The following is a 16,183-nucleotide window of genomic DNA, read 5'->3' on the forward strand; positions in this document are numbered from 1 at the left end:
AAGAAGACATCTTAGGGGCAAAATAATTGAGGCTGAGGCGCTGCCCTAGGTCCCCTGCTCAGCTCTGAACCATCTGGTCCCCTCCCCGTTCCTTCTCTCACCTGTCCTGCAGTATGTCCCCAGTCTACGCGTGTTTATGGAGTCTTTTTTTAAGATTTTTTTTCTTTGATGTGGACAATTTTTAAAGATTTTATTGAATTTGTTAACAATATTGTTTCTGTTTTGGACTTCTCTGGCGGTCCAGTGGTTGAGAATGTGCCTGCCAATGCAAGGGACATGGGTTCGATCCCTGGTCAGGGAAGATTCCACATGCTGCAGGGCAACTAAGCCCGCGGGCCACAACTACTGAGCCCGTGCTCCCCAAGAGGAGCCCGTATGCAGCAGTGAAGACCCAGGATGACCAAAGACGAATAAACAAACACAATTCTTTTTTTTTTTTTTACGTCAGACAGGTAATGTGCCGATGTCGTAACAAGGTTTGGAGGGAGGCACATGTCACGCAGCAGCGTAAACACCCAATCATCATGCTCATGAACTACAAAAGGATCTAAACAAACACAATTCTTAAATGTCTGTTTTTTAAAAATATTGTTTCTGTTTTATGTTTTGGTTTCTCGGCTTCTAGGTGTGTGGGATCTTAGGTCCCCAACCAGGGACTGAACCCTCACCCCCTGCATTGGAAGGCCAAGTCTTAACCTCTGGATGGCCAGGGAGGTCCTTCTGTAGTCTTTTAGGAAGATTTTCACTCACTTCATCTCCACCACATACATGTATTGCCGCCTTGAAAAAAAAAGAGGGAAACTGAGGCACAGGTGACAGGAAGTAGAGCCCTAGCAGTAGTGGCCACCGGCCGTCTGCCGGCTGGCCTGGGTGTTGCTTAGGCCTCTATGGTGGGGGCGGAGTGTCACCTCAGCTTCCGTGGCAGGAAGTCTGTCACACGGGAGGGGAAAGGGGGTGGCGGGACACCAGCTGGGAGAGAGGGGCCTGATGGGCCAGGAATGGGGTCCCCGGGCACAATGCTGGTCCTCCTGGTGCAGTTCTGGGGTGAGTATCTGAATCTCCCCACCTTGGCCCCCATCCTGTTGTGACTCGTCACTCCAGCTGCCTGCCTCTCCTGTTCAGAGCCCCCTCGAAACCTTAGTCTCTCCGCTCTGCCAAATACACCCTGTCTCTCTCCCTGAAACTCAGAACTTTACAAGGGTTGAACTCTGTGTGTGTTAGTTGCTCAGTAGAGTCCAACTGTTTGCATCCCATGAGCTGCAGTAGCCTGCCAGGTTCCTCTGCCCATGGAATTCTCCAGGCAAGAATACTGGAATGGGTTGCCATTTCCTTCTCCAGGGGATCTTCCCTACCCAGGGACTGAACCCAGGTCTCCTGCATTGCAGGCAGATTCTTTGCCATCTGGGCTCCCAGGGAAGCCTACAAGGGTTGAACCGTTCTAGCAAAAATCCACAGAGGGAGCCTTAGGATAAAATGCACACTGGGACCTGCCCACGAGCCTTGTGTGACCTGGCCCTGCTGGCCTCTCTATTCTCTGTGCTCCTCTGCATTCCCTCTCTGTCCCCCATGGCCAGTCTGCTGACTCCTCTTTCTTTCTTCTTTTTTTATCCCAACACATCGAGCTCGATCCTACCTCTGGACCTTTGCACCTTCTGTTCCCTCTGCCTGGAATACTCTTCCCTGCATCTCCTCTCTTTAGGGTCAGCTACAACTCCACCCCAAATGCCAGGAACTTGACAGCAACTCACCCCTTCTGGGGGGGCATCTGACTTCCCATGGCCAAAAGCAAACTCTTTCTTTCCCCTCTAACCGTGCTTCTTCTACTCGGTATCCCATATCTTTTTTTTTTTTTTTTTCTTGGCTGTGTGGCGTGTGAGATTAACTTAGTTCCCCAATCAGGGAACAAACGCACACCCCCTGCAGTGGAAGCTCAAGTCTTAAACACTGGACCGCCAAGGAAGGCCCTCTGCATCCCCCATCTTGGCCTAAAGTCGCCACCATTCACAAAGTCCCTCAGTCTAAGAACCTTGGAAATCTGCCACTATCTCTCTTTCCCTCCCTCCCATTTCAGTTCTTCTTCTTTTTTAATATTTATTTTTAAACTTTTAATTTTGTGTTAGAATATAGCCGATGAACAGTGTTGCGACAGTTTCAGGGGAACAGTGACTAACTCAGGTCTTGTAGTTCTTCTGTGGGCAACTTTCAAAATCTGTTCAGACTCTGACCTCTTCTTTTCCAGGGTCTGGGTCCCATCACCGGTCTCCTGGACCCTGGTTTCTCGGCCATCCTGACCGCCCCCCCAACCCCTGCCCCATGAAGATCACAGTCCGTTCTCGCCATGGCAATGACTGTGGTTATTTTTAAAACTTTAACTGGACCACACTTCCTCCCTGCTCCAGTGGTTACCCATCACGCTTAGATTGAAACGTACACTGCTCCCCTTTCCCCACCCCCACGCACCTCCCTACCTCCCTCATACCCTACCCACACAGCCTGCTGGTCTCTAAAAGCCATGCCCCGCTGACTTCTCTGATCCCACTTCCTCCCTCTCTCCCCCTCGCATGCTCTGCTCCAACCTTGGGGGCCTCCTCCTCCCTGTTCCTCCAACTCACCAGGCCCGTTCTAGCCTCAGGACCTTTGCATGACCCATTCCTTATGGATGACTGACTACTTTTTTTTTTTTTTTAGATTTATTTTATTTGTTTATGGCTGTGCTGGGTCTTCATTGCTGCACTCAGACTTTCTTTAGCTGTGGCAAGCAGGGGCTACTCTCTAGTTGCGGTGTTTGCTCTTCTCATTGCAGCGATTTCTCTTGTTGCAGAGCACGGGCTTAGTTGTCCCACAGCATGTGGGATCTTCCCCAACCAGGGACCGAACCCGTGTCTCCTGCATCGGCAGGTGGATTCTTAACTGTACCACCAGGCAAGCTCTGAACGCATCTTTCTATTCACATCTCTGCTCAAATGCCACCTCCTCTGAGAGGCCCTCCCTGACCACCCTCTGTAAATACACCCTCTCATTTCATCCTTATCATCTCTTGCCATTCCCCATGCCTTCCCTCCAATGTGATTCTCATTTCATGACTTCCTGTGTCTCTCCCTCGAGACCGCCGGCTCCACAAGGGGAGGGGCTTCTGTCTGTCTCAGTCACCTGTGTGTCTGTGTCCACAGGGTCCAGATCAGGGTCTGGCACACTCCAGGCAATCTTTCTGTGGCTGAGAGGCTGACATGTCATAGAGTTCACCTTGAAATCTCACAAGTGCTGAGAGAGACTTATACCCATTTCACAGATGGGACCATGGAGATTCAGTAAGAAATGACCTTGCAAAGATCACACAGACAGTAAGCTTTCAGGCTCTCACTGCCTTATTCCTGTGGGCTGGCTAGGGAAGCAAGTCACACACACACATACACACTCACACACACACACACACACACACACACACTTATGAAGGTCTCACTCACTTCTTCTTTCCCCCAGTCCTGCAAGGAGCCACAGGCCTGACTGTGCAGCAGACACCCAAGTTCTTGCAGGTGAGACAGGACAGTCAGGTGACTTTGACCTGCCAGGTGGTGCAGACCCAGGCCTGGGAGCGGCTCCATGTCGAGTGGATCAAGGACATTGACATCTTCTGCCAGACACACATCGTCAAAGGCAGTCTCAGGAAGAATGTCTGTGGGCCTCAGGGATGGCTCTCCTGGCAGCCGCCTGGCACCCTCACCCTGCAGCTGAATCACGTGAGCTTCAATGACAGTGGACGCTATGTGTGTGGGGCGACCGTGGAGATCCCTGATTGGGAGGAGGCCCAGGGCAACGGGACGCAGCTCCTGGTGGAGACAGGTATGAGAGCATGGGGGTGCGGGGCAGAGGTGTAAGCCAGGGAGGACTTGGAACTTCTAGAAATCTTAAGCTTCTAGAATCTCAAACTCCTAGCAACTAAATTCTCTAAATCAGATTCCTAGAAACAGTCTGCAGATGCAAGAATTTTGCAGGCCAGACAGTTTCTGTTGTGACGACTCCACTCTGCTGTTATAGTGTGAAAGTCTCCATAGACATGCTTAAGGGAATGGGTGGGCCTGGGTGCCAATAAAATTTTACTTGGAAAAAAAACCCAGAGGGCTGAATTTGACTCACATGCTGTAGTTACTCAACCCTGCTCCAGTATATCACAATCATAAACACTCTTGAATATAGATAATTCTGGATTCTAATTCAAAACAGTTCTGTAAACTGTGTTATTCAAGTATATCCTCCATACAGAGAAATGCACATGCTGAAAGTGGCCAGCTCATGGATATCTTAGTTTGTTAGATCACTGATAAAACACTAAAGACTGGGTGGTTTATAAACCACATATTTATTTCTCAGAATTCTAGAGCTTGGAAACCCAAGATCAAAGTGCCAGCAAGGTCATGCTCTGGTGAGAGCCCTCTTCCTGGCTCATAGCCCGCACCTTCTAGCTGTGTCCTCATGTAGCAGAGGGGGCTGGGGAGCTCTTTAGGGTCCCTTTTATTGAGGGCTGCTGTGCCACACTGCATGTGGGATTTTAGTTCAGCAACCAGGGACTGAACCTCACCGCCTGCCTTGGAAGGGCAGTCTTAACCACTGGACAGACCACCATAAGAGCACTGATCCCATTCATGAAGGCTCTACCCCCTTTACCTAATTACCCCCCAAAGGCCCTGACCTCTCATTACCATTGTATTAGAGGTTAGGATTCAACATATGAATTTTGGAGGGATGTATACAAATCATAGGCTTCGCTGGTGGCTCAGTCGTAAAGAATCCGCCTGTGATGCGGGAGATCTCTGGCTAGGGGAGATCCCCCTGGAGAAGGAAATGGCAATCCACTCCAGTATTCTTGCCTGGGAAATCCATGGAGAGGGGAGACTGATGGGCTATAGTCCATGGGGTTGCAAAAAAATCGGACATGACTTATTGACTAAACAACACCAACACAAATCATAGCAATGGATTCTCACAACCTGCACACACTTGGGTACTCACCGCCCTGCTCAACACACACACATGCCTCCTTATAAATGCCGTCCTCACCTCCCCCCCACTATTCTGACTTATAGCAGCATAAATCTATTTAACTGGCTTCCTATTTTACTTAAGTGAAATCACAGAGTGCATTCTGTGTCTGACATCTTTCCCCCAACACTCTGTGAGACTCCTCTGTACTGGTGTGTGGAGCAATGGCTCATCCTTTTCCTTTTCTGTAGAGTGCCCTCCATCACCACTGCTCAGTTCAATTTCCCACTGATGGGTATTTTGGTAACTTCTGGGTTTTGGCTATTATAAATAAGACTGCTATGAACAATCTAGAACTTGTCTTTTTTAAAATATTTTTTTTGGCTGCACTGTGGGGCATGCGGGATCTTAGTTCCCTGATCAGGGATCAAACCCACACCTCCTGCATTGGAAACATGGAGTGTTAACCAGTGGACCATCAGGGAAGGCCCTAGAACTTGTTTTTTGGTCGACATATGGACACAGTTCTATTGTACCTAAAACAATTCTAGAATCTCAAACCATAAAGCAGAATCTTGCAGTTTGAGAATCCTAGGGGAATAAATTCTAAGCTCTGAGAATTACAGCATGTGTTATCCATGGGCTCTATCACTCCTAAGGAGGTAAACATTGGTTCTTGGGAGCAAAGAAAATCTTACCCTTTTACGTGTAAAGCAGAGATGTGCAGATAGCCCACACACAGATTCATAGCATATCTGTGGTATTAACATTTCATGAGGGAACAAATGGAGGTTCTTAAAAAGTCTTCTTAGGGGAGTGATAATGAAAAAAGGTTGAGAAACACTGAAACAAAGGCATGGGAGATTCTAGAATCTTGGAAGTGTAGTGTCTGAAATACTTTAAATAGATAAACTCTTAGCCTTTTGCAATCACAGAGTATGTAAGAGCAGAAAACTCTAGAATTCCAGGATCTAGAATTGAAAGCCATTGACCGTTGGGACTTCCCTGTGGTGGTCCAGTGGTCAGGACTCCATGCTTCCACTGCAGGGGGCACGGCTTCAATCCCACAGGGCCAAAAATAAAACACACACACAAAACAAACAGACAAATAAGAAAACCATTGACTCTCAAGGCTGGAAGGAACTTTCCAGATCAGCTTAGCCAGCAGCCTCCTTTCACAGAGAATAAAGCTAAGGCCCAGCCAGGGCCAAGACACGTCCAGCCACCCACACAAGCCGGGATGCAGGCAGCTTTCTCCAGAGCCCGATTCACACATTTCCCCAACTCTGCATGACACCCACATAAGGGCCAAATCCTGCATAGTTTGCAAGTTGACCTGTTGCGGGCTTGCACTCTCCGCTGTCCCTCAGGGCCTTGGGCACCTGCCTGGCTCCTATCAGGCAAAATGAAGCACCACCCAGACTCCTAGCTCTGAGAGATGCCCGTTTCCCTCCAGCTGGCAGGATCCGCCCACTGCCTGCCTCCAGGGCGGTGTGTTATGGCTGCCCTGCTGCCCCCCACCCCCCTACCCTCAGCTCTCAGGGACAAGGGAGCCAATTACCAATTAGCAGAGGCGGGCAGCGGAGGCACCAGGCTGAGAGTTGTTGGCAGCTGTGAGGCAGCGAGGGTGGGTCGGCACGGATTCAGCTCTGCACAGCTGGCTTCCCCATAGGAACCCCCCCCCACCACCACCCTGGGATCACTGCCAACTTCAGAACCTGAAAGATGAAGGGGCTGGGGACTCTGGGTCTTGTTTTGGTCACAGGAGAAAGCGCCTTGGCTGGGGTTCCTGTCAATTACACAGACCTGAAAGCACATCCCCACTCGGCTATTCACTTCCTCTGTGACCTTATGCTAGTGACTTGACTCTCTTGTGCCTGATTCCTTAGTTATCAAAATTCAGCTAATTGTGCTTTCGCATCAGACTAGGTGAATTTATTTATTTATTTAAAATATGCATTTGTTTTCCTGTGCCAGGTCTTAGTTGCAGCACGCGGAATCTTTGTTTCAGCATGTGAACTCTTAGTTCTGGCATGTGGGGTCTAGTTCCCTGACCGGGGATCAAACCTGGGCCCCCTGCATTCGGAGTTCAGAGTCTTAACCACTGGACACCAGGGAAGTCCCCAGATTATATGAATTTAAAGTGATTATATCTAAAGAGTTTATTACCGGGCCTGGAATGTATTCACAATAACTCAGCAAGATAGGCATGCTTAGTGTCATTTTTCAGAAGAGGAAAGAGGTTTAGAGCAAATACTTGCCTGAACTCATAGCATGGCAAGTGTAGGAACCCTGAGGTCCCACACGGGGTAGAGGGGCTCTTACCCTAAAGGGGTGCAGGATGCTAAACTCAAAGGTGAGCTCCCCTGAGACGCAGGTTTCGTCTCTGCAGATGGCTGGCTACAGGACCAGAGCTTCTCAGGTGAGCTCCGTCTACCTGACCCTCCTCCAGCTCCGCCCCGCCCCTCGACCCCGCCCCCCGTCAGCCAGCTCATCATCCCCTCTCCCATTCCAGGACTCTACTTCGCGCCGCTGGTGGCAGGGGCGGTGGCCGTGGCCGCTTTCGCTCTGGGCGCCGGGATCTGGGGCTGCCGCCGCTACCGGAACGGGGATGCAGGTAAGGAACCGCGCGGGTAGCTGAGCAGAGGACCGAAGTTTCCTAAGAGCACCGCCATCCCCTGGCGATCGCGCCCCCTCGTGGCGAAAGCTGGAACTGCATCTGCTTGACTAGGCGGGAACGCATCCCCTTCTGTCTTTGATACCTGCTCCTTTCGGAAGGAGGGAGGGTGAGGCTGGGGGGCAGAGAAGGGGAATGGATGGGGAAGGCTGGCCCCTACCCCAGGGGCATAGACAAAGCCCCCAGAAAGTGGGCTGGAGAGGACCAGGCTCTCTTAAATGACTGTCCCCTCTTGGTGTCATCTACCACCCCACCCCCCAATGCAGGCAGTCCACTCTACAGCAACGTCCTATACCGGCCCCGGAGAGCCCCAAGGAAGAGTGAGGTGTGGCCTGTGGAAAGGAAGGTGCTGGATAGTGAGGATCAGAAGAGCCAACGCTTCTATTCGACCTCTTTCCCCCAGCGCCCCACCCCCAAGTCACATCTGGCTCCCAAATCTTGCCCCAGCCCCAGATCCATTCACCCCATCTCTGCAGTCAGAATCTCTCCTGGCCCAGGCTCCTCTGGGCAGCCAAGGTCAAGAGGGTTCCTTGAAGTGGGAAGAGAAATTAGAACCCAGGAGAGCCAGAGAAGACCTCCTCCCAGTGACTATATAAAGATGTGACTTATTCCTAGGGGATCACAGAGTCCAGCAGTTTATCCTAGAGACCCCATCTTTGTTTTTATGAGGATAGACCTCTCCCTTGTCCCAAGAACATCCAATAAAGGTTCATGAAGAAAGCAAAGCCAGTATCCGTGGCAATTTGGCAGTGCTAGAGATTTGAGCTATTAGGGAGTCATCTGGGGGTGCAGTCCTGGAGGACGACTCTGGTGAGGGGTTTGAAAGCTTTCCCCCTCTTATCCTTGGAGGGTCATGTCCAATTAGCAGAGAAGTGATGTCCTTCACTTCCAAACAGTGCCTGGAGCTGGAAGCACGCCCCCTCCCCAACTGGTGTCTACCCCCTCCCTAGGCAGGATTGGAGTTAGGAGGTGATGGGGAAGATTCCTGGCATTTGTCAGCCCCCTGGGGTCTCCTGCCCAACTGTCACCTTGAAGTGACACCAGCTGAGCCTGGCTCCCCTCCCCCACGTCTGCTGTTTCCATGGGGACAGATGTCCTTTTCAGCAGCAGCATCAGCCCGTGGCCACCGGCCCAGGATAGGAAGGAGGGGTGGGATGGGGGCAGGGTTGGCTTAGAGCCTCGCCCCCTCGGTTTTGCCATCTTTTTAATCAGCCTGCTGTCTCCAGGTTTTATCTGCCTCCATACCGCGCTCTCCCTGCCTGTCAACAGCTCTCTGACTTTTGGTCCCTCCCTGTAAACCATTCAGACTCCAACTCCGGTTCCAAAAACATGGAGCTGGGGATACGGGTCTCCACGGGTCTGCCTCCCTTCTTCCTTCAGGGGTTGAGCTCCCCCTCCCAGAAAGAACACTTGAAACACACAATAACTTATTTATTTTCCAGGCCAGAGGAAGGGTTCCAGACACAGTTCTGGGCCCTAGAATCCAGAAGGGGGCCAAAGAGGGCCTGGAGGAGCAGACATCTCTCCATCCAGCCTCCCCCAGGACTGGAAAGACCTCCGTTTGCAGCCAGTGATCTGGGGTCTCACGGCCCGGGGTGCAGAGCTGAGGCTCCAGGTCAGGGGGTCTGTGAGACCAGCGGGTAGAGGAGGGCCAGATGCTCGGCGCCCTGCACGGGCAGTGGGCGGGAGCTGTAGTGGAGCACCAGCTCTGGCACACTGGGGAAAGGGCCGCTGTGCTGACCCAGCACGAACTGGTTCTCTCGGGTGCGCGCGAACTTCAGGTGCAGGAAGCCCTGGCTGCTCCTGGGGACAGGGGTCAGGTCAGAAGGGGTACCCAGCACCTGAGGCCCACCCACACTCTCCAGCCTTAAAGCCACTCCCTGGAGGACCCTAGGAACCCGAGCCAGGCATCCCCAAATATTTCTGATTAACAGCCACTTGGCATCAAGCTGTTGACTCGTTCCCCACTGTGGGATGCCTTCTGCGCTTGTCCCCTGTGAAGACAGGCTGGAGTTCCTCCCAGTCAGAGGTCCCTCCCCAAGGACATAGAAGGCACTTTCTCGCCAAACCTCCTAACCCCTTGTGCTACCCATCCTGGTTACCCTCAATCAAGGGACCCCCAACCCCCCCCCCCCCTTTTTTTTTGCTCTTGGCTTTTCCATGAGGCTTGCAGGATCTTAGTTCCCTGATTGTACCCTCACCCATGGAGTCCTAACCACTGGAGATTCCTAAAAGGTCCTAACCACTCGACTGCCAGGGAATTCCCTAGGTCCCTTTCCTTTACATCTCTGGTAGGTGAATGACATAGAACCTGGATATGACTCTATTACCATCATTAGTATGAATTAAGTGCTTCCTGTTTCCTGGGCATTCTTCTCAACACTTTTTCACTTTCCCCCCTCTTTTAATCGTAGTATTACAACAAACTGGATGCTATTATTGTCTTTGTTTCACAGATGAGGAAACCGAGGCCCAGAGAGGTTGAATGATTTAGCTGAGGTCACACAGCTAGGAAGTGGGAGAGGCAGGATATGAATCTACTTCCAAACCCTCTTCAATCTTGACCTTTTAGGAATCTCACACTCAGAAACCTGGTAGAAACTTAGGAGTGTTTTGTAATCAGACACACTTAGAATCTTAGGCAGAGAAGCACATAGAGCCAGGGTATCAAACTCAAACGTCTACAGGGCCACTGAGATTTTGGCCCTGGATTGACACAAATGGATATACTTTTAAACCTGGGAGGAGTCCAGAGGAAACTTGGACACCTAGTTCCTCATCTCACTGAAGTTCTAGATTTACTGTATGGCTTCCTTTCCATTTTCTTGCATACCTCCAGTGACAGGGAGCTCTTTCTCAGTCAGAACCATGCCGGTAGCCTCTCTGGAAGCCCCGCCTTCTGACCTAGAGGCTCTGCCCATGGCTCCCATAAGCCCCACCCACTGGCCTGAAAGCTCTGTCCATCCGCCCTGGAAATCCCGCCCATTAGCTCCTGGAGCCACACTCCTCTTCTCCAGCTGAATTCAGTCAAAGGCTTGACAGTTGAAGGCATGCAGTCCTGTGACCCTCTGTCCCTCCAGATGATTGGGGTCTCACCTGAGGGACAGGGAGCAGTCTTGGGGACTTGTCTCACTGAGCCGCACAAGGTAGCTGCCTTCCTTGCAGAGCGACAGGAGGTTCTCGGCATCTGCCCGGCTCAGCAGGCCGTGGAACCACCTAGGGGGTGGGGACAGATGTCTCCTGAAGGCATTCCCCTTCCAACACGTCCTGAGGCTGGATGTAGGCACAGCTCATTCAAGGACTTGTGACATCCAGGCAAACAAGGGAGACAAATTCCCTTGGATTTCTCAAGAGGAACTTGGTTTTCAGGCAGACAAGGGTCTCTTTGGGAGGCAGGTAAACCCAGGCCTACCACCCTGCAATTCAACATGTACCCTTGACTTTGATCTTTGCAGCCTCCCTCAGCTGAGTGCCCAGGTGTCCTCAACCCCTCCCTCCAACTTGCATCACTTGCACATCACTTTCATGAGGTTTGCTGCATCCTGTATCTCTTGAGAGTCCCTTGGACAGCAAGGAGATCAAACAGTCAATGCTAACGGAAATCAACCCTGGATACTCTTTGGAAGGACTGATGCTGAGCTGAAGTTTCAATACTTTGGCCACCTGATGCAAACAGCTGACTCATTGGAAAAGACCCTGATGCTGGAAAAGACTGAAGGCAGAAGAAGAAGAGGACAGAAGATGAGATGGTTGGATGGCATCACCGATTCAATGGACATGAACTTGGGCAAACTCTGGGAGATGGTGCAGGACAGGGAAGCCTGGCGTGCTGCAGTCCATGGGGTCACAGAGTCAGACACGACTTTGCATCTGAACAGCAGCAACATATCCCCACCTACCTGTACATTCTTTACATAATACTTTTCTTTAACATGCTCAAATAGAGGGAGCAAAGTGTCAAAGACCAATGAGCACCAAGAAGTTGTTTGTATTAAAAGAAAATACCCCCATGCTTGTGTTAATTAGGTAGTCCCGTGCCACCCACCTAAGAGGTTTGGGAATGGCTGTGCTAAACACACCCTGCTACTCACAGGGCTGGGCTCTCAGGGCTCAGGAAGTTCTTTGAGGAACAACTAGGCTAGAGGAACACAGAACACCCAGACTTTCACAGCTTGTGAGCGTCATTCCAGCCTAAAGTTGAAACTCCTTCAAAATCCTGATCCTCCCACTTTCACCGCAAGATCTCTTGGGGGTGACAATGATTTTTGTCTCTTCTCTCTCAGGCTTATAAACCCCACCCAAGGAAAGGGAGGAAATCCCTATTCTGTGTGAGGCAGGCACTCTCTTGGAAGTGTTGAGTCCGAGCTTTAGAGAGATTGAGTGACTTGCCCAAGGTCACAGAGTCAAAAATTACAGAGCAGGGATTTGAACCCAGAATCTGATGCCAGAGGGAGTGGAGACACCTGATTTTGCTTTGCACCGAGCTGGGTGTCTAGCACACAACAGACGCTGTCACCCAGTGAAGATTAGTTGAAGAAATGAATGAAGTGAATGAGTGAATCCAAGTTCCTCCAGTCCCCCTGGTCCGAGGAATCTGTGACTGGTATGGGGCAGGGAGGGATTCAACCCGGCTCTTCCATCTTCAGCTTCCTCACTTACGGCTGTTTTTCCAGGGGCAGGGCCGGGTCCACGCGCTCTGCAGGCTGGGGGCTTCTGGGCGGGGGTCTCCGGAGCTCCTTGGCTGACCCCGAGGTTCTTTCCCACTCTGGACTGTCAAACTGAACTGAAGGGGAAGGTTCAAAGAGAAAATGGTTAAGTCCCGCCTATCTCAAGAGGGTGGGATAGGAGCAAGCCAATGGGATTTCAGTAGGAAGGCGGTGCCAGCTTAGGGCAACCTATCAGAATCCAGAAGAAGAAGGGTTGGGTTTAAGGTTGGGGATGGATTGGTACATGAGTAACCAATTAGCCTTCAGAAGAAAGGGGTGTGGTCATTCCTGAATCTGGTGGCATGGAAGGTGGCCAGTTCCCTGAATAACTAAATCAGAGAGCAGGGGACGTGGCTAGTGGGGCAAGTGGGAAGTTCCGCGAGATTTTGGCCAAGTCATAGAGAATGTAGAATGTGTTAGTCGCTCAGTTGTGTCCTACTCTTTGTGACCCCATGGACTGTAGACCACCAGGCTCCTCTATCCTTGGAATTCTCCAGGCAAGAATACTGGAGTGGGTTGCCATTCCCTTCTCCAGAGCATCTTCCCGACCAGGGATCAGGCCTGGGTCTCCTGCATTACTGGCAGATTCTTTGCCGTCTAAGCGACCAGGAAAGCCCAGAGCTAAACAATCGCCCCCGATATACAGACTGGTAGACTGAGGCACTAGCTCCAATTTCCCTCACAACTATACACCTTTTTGGGCAGATTTGCGTTCGCACAACTCTTCCTGGACCAAGTTATTTTATTTCTTAAAGGTGACCTTGAAAGTGAAAAGTGGAAGTTGCTCAGTCGTGTCCGAACTCTTTTCTGACTCCATGGACTTATACAGTCCATGGAATTCCCCAGATCAGAATACTGGAGTGGGTAGCCTTTCCCTTCTCCAGGGGATCTTCCCAACCCAGGGGTCGAACCCAGGTCTCCCACATTGCAGGTGGATTCATTTCCAGCTGATCCACAAGGGAAGCCCTAGGTGACCTTACTATTCCTCTTTCTACAGAAGAGGAAACTGAGGTTCAGAGACTTGTCCAAGCTTACCCAACTCAGGAACTGACTCTAAGAAATGCTACTCTCTTCCCCAAAGCTCCTGTGTAATTGAGTACTTTAGCACTCAGTTTACAAGTGCCTTACTCAATAGGTACAAGTTAGAGAACTGAGACTCAGGGAGATAAAGTCATTTGCCCACATAAGAGACACAAACCCAGATCTAGTCTTGACGCCAAGCCTATTCCTGCACTATAGTGAGCAGAATGAGTAGATTCCATTGCACTCGAAAAGGGGTTTCAGGGAATTCCCTGGCGGATCAGTGGTTAAGACTTCACGCTTTCACTACCAAAGGCCTGGGTTCAATCCCTGGTCTGTGAACTAAGGTCCTGCAAGCCTTATGGCATAGTCAATAAAATAAGATAAAATAAAATTAAATAGATTAACTAAAGGGGTTTCAGTTTCCAAGATACAGGTTCTCCTGGAAAGACAAACTTATGACTATCAGTCATTCACACTTTAGTGAGAATTAACAAAGTGACAAGTGATGGAGGTTTACTTTGTTCATTGAAACAGGGGATATGATCAGAGCAGAAACTAGAGGGACACAGGTCTTCAGAAGTCAGGGTAAGAGAAGCACCTGCAAATGCCTTGGAGATATGGTCTTTCTTCCACTCCCAGGGCTGGTCATACTCGTCTGCTGGCCGCTCATCCTCCTGGGGCAGCCGACTCTGTCGAGGTTTCTGCCCTGAAGGGGGCCCATCTCCCAGTTCTTGGTCCTGCTCCTCATAGGGGGTGTCATACAGCTGCACCCTCCTGCATGGCAGTTCTGGGAGGCCAAGGACACTGGTCAGCTCCCACTCCCACTTGGGAGCCTGTCACCTTCCCTCCAAGCCCTGCTTACTCACCACTCATGACCCGCTGGGCATCATAGGGCTCCATGTAGCCATCATCTGGGGGTGGTGGATGGGGCTGGGCATCAAAGGGGTCCGAGTACTCGGTGTCGACTTTCGACTGGACAGAGAAAGGCAAGAGAGGGGGTCAAGGACTCAGGGGGACCAAGCCTAACTCTGGGTACCCATGCTGTGCCCAGCATGGGTACAGTACACCTCTTGCCTGCTGTCTCTGATCTATCTGATACACCCTGTCCAAGCAAGTGGGTTTTTTTTCACCCACAAGTGTTTGCAAGTAGGTCATCCCTTGCTCTCTTCCTCTGACCCCTACCTCCCTCCTTCAATCATTTTAATGTTTATCAGGTGCCAGTACTGTTCCAAAAGACTTCAAATATATTTACTGGTAGTACCAACACTCAGTAAGTACTTTATCCCCATTTTACAGATGAGGAAACCAAGGCACATACAGGGCAAGTGACTTGCTCAGGGTCACACAGCTGATAAGTCAGAGGCAGGGTTTGAGCCTAGGCTGTCTGCTTCCCCGAGTTCCTGCCTCCTACCTTTCTCTGTGCCATTAACCACTACCAGGCAGGCTCCTCTGCCCATGGGATTTTCCAGGTGAAAATACTGGAGTGGGTTGTCATTTCCTTCTCCAGGGGATCTTCCCGACCCAGGGATGGAACCCGGATCTCCTGCATTGCAAGCAGATTCTTTACCATTTGAGCCACCAGGGAAGCCCCACTACCAGACACAGCCTCCCATAATTCCCCCTGAAGTCTTTTCTGTCTCTGCTGACAGTGTGTGGTGGACCTTCTGATCATTTAGGGAAAATACTGAAAAAAAAAGTATGGGCATTGGAATCAAGTCTGGTTCAAGTTCTAAACAAGCTAGAGCCATGTGACCTTGGGCCAGCCACCTTTCTTCTGTGAGCCTCAGTTTCCACTTCTGTAAAATGGGAGTGTAACAGAGGAAGGGTGGAGAGCAGTGGTGAGGATGTTGAAGTGCCCTATAGGAAACTGACTCACTCAGGTCTGTTTGAGGAGATCCCTTCAGCTTCTAAGAGGAAGGGAAGTTGCGGGAAGGGATCTAGAAGTGGGGACTTAGGAAGCTGGGGGAAAGGGGTACAAAGCCAATGAAGAGGGAGGCGGGCAACAAGCGCTGTGCATTGAAAGGGGACAGACATCAAACTGCCAAGCAGGTGGGGGACTGGGGGAAGTGGGCTGGTGCCCTGGTCTACCCCTGGGGTAACACCTAAACAAGCTCCCCAAAATCCAGGGTGGGGGTCCCAGCCTGGCCCTCCCCACCCAGTCTCCGGGGCCCACCGAGCTTAGAGGACTTAGCCACGCACCTCTTCCCCGGGGCTTCCCAGCAAGACCTTGGCTCTGGCAATGTCGACTCCCTCCACCTTGATGAGCCGGTGCTTTGGCGAGTCGTACTTAGCGTCTCCAGGGCCCTTAGAGTCCCCGGGCACCGCGGAGGAATCCGGCTCTAGGCGGCTATCGGCGTCCTCGTAGGGGTCCTCAAAGTCGAGATCCTTCTGCTCGCGGTAGGCCCGCAGGATGTCGCTCTCGGTGTAGTCGGGGGTGGGCGGCTGCGGAGGGGGCCTCCGACCGCCAAAGCTCAGGTAGTCTCGGAGCCACTTGGCCATCTGAGCGCGTGTCACCCCAAACCTGGCCACTGTCAGAGGGGGACCCGCATGCCCTCTTCTGGGCCCTCTTCCTCGGCAGGGTCCCCAGGGAGAAGGTAGGAGGGGAAGGAGGAGGAGAAAGATCAGGTGTGCCCCTTGGCTGCGCTCAGAGGAGGGTGAAAGGGGGATAAAAAGGAGAAGGAGACAAGAGGAGGGAGGGGAAAGGAGGAGCAAAATTGCACGTTAGCCCAGCTCTGGAAGGACGGCGTGGAGAGCGGGCGTCGCGCGGGGCCCTGAACGCCGAGCGCGGGGTAGTCCGGCC

General features: G+C 51.5%; 2 protein-coding genes and 1 non-coding gene across 3 annotated transcripts; 1 reads left to right on the plus strand and 2 right to left on the minus strand.

Annotated features, from left to right (window-relative positions):
• Window positions 1-442: 442 nt before the first annotated feature.
• Window positions 443-547, minus strand: LOC136156492 (small nucleolar RNA U13). Its single transcript, XR_010661034.1, has one exon. It is a non-coding gene; the product is annotated as a small nucleolar RNA U13 (small nucleolar RNA).
• A 451-nt stretch (window positions 548-998) lies between these two features.
• On the plus strand, window positions 999-8,931 carry TMIGD2 (transmembrane and immunoglobulin domain containing 2). Its single transcript, XM_065919126.1, has 6 exons — window positions 999-1,044; window positions 3,481-3,840; window positions 7,370-7,399; window positions 7,493-7,594; window positions 7,921-8,010; window positions 8,924-8,931. The coding sequence occupies exons 1-6, from the start codon at window positions 999-1,001 to the stop codon at window positions 8,929-8,931; spliced, it is 636 nt and encodes a 211-aa protein (XP_065775198.1).
• Window positions 8,932-9,270: 339 nt separating this feature from the next.
• Window positions 9,271-15,882, minus strand: SHD (Src homology 2 domain containing transforming protein D). The gene is made up of 6 exons (XM_065933635.1): window positions 15,583-15,882; window positions 14,250-14,355; window positions 13,982-14,170; window positions 12,314-12,437; window positions 10,751-10,870; window positions 9,271-9,457 (listed from the first exon to the last, which is right to left on the minus strand). The coding sequence occupies exons 1-6, from the start codon at window positions 15,880-15,882 to the stop codon at window positions 9,271-9,273; spliced, it is 1,026 nt and encodes a 341-aa protein (XP_065789707.1).
• Window positions 15,883-16,183: the final 301 nt, after the last annotated feature.

This window comes from Muntiacus reevesi, chromosome 1, assembly GCF_963930625.1.
Source record: "Muntiacus reevesi chromosome 1, mMunRee1.1, whole genome shotgun sequence".
Taxonomy (NCBI): Eukaryota; Metazoa; Chordata; class Mammalia; order Artiodactyla; family Cervidae; genus Muntiacus; species Muntiacus reevesi.

Excerpts from the sequence above, each read along its gene's own strand:
- SHD (XM_065933635.1), bottom strand. The coding sequence starts at position 15,882 with ATGGCCAAGTGGCTCCGAGACTACCTGAGCTTTGGCGGTCGGAGGCCC. Across the intron at positions 12,438-13,981 it reads TATCTCCAAGGCATTTGCAG|TTCAGTTTGACAGTCCAGAG; the intron begins GTGCTTCTCTTA and ends CTTCCCCTTCAG. Across the intron at positions 10,871-12,313 it reads CTGCCCCTGGAAAAACAGCC|GTGGTTCCACGGCCTGCTGA; the intron begins GTAAGTGAGGAA and ends CCCACCCCCTAG.
- TMIGD2 (XM_065919126.1), top strand. The coding sequence starts at position 999 with ATGGGGTCCCCGGGCACAATGCTGGTCCTCCTGGTGCAGTTCTGGG. Across the intron at positions 1,045-3,480 it reads CCTCCTGGTGCAGTTCTGGG|TCCTGCAAGGAGCCACAGGC; the intron begins GTGAGTATCTGA and ends TCTTTCCCCCAG. Across the intron at positions 3,841-7,369 it reads GCAGCTCCTGGTGGAGACAG|ATGGCTGGCTACAGGACCAG; the intron begins GTATGAGAGCAT and ends TCGTCTCTGCAG.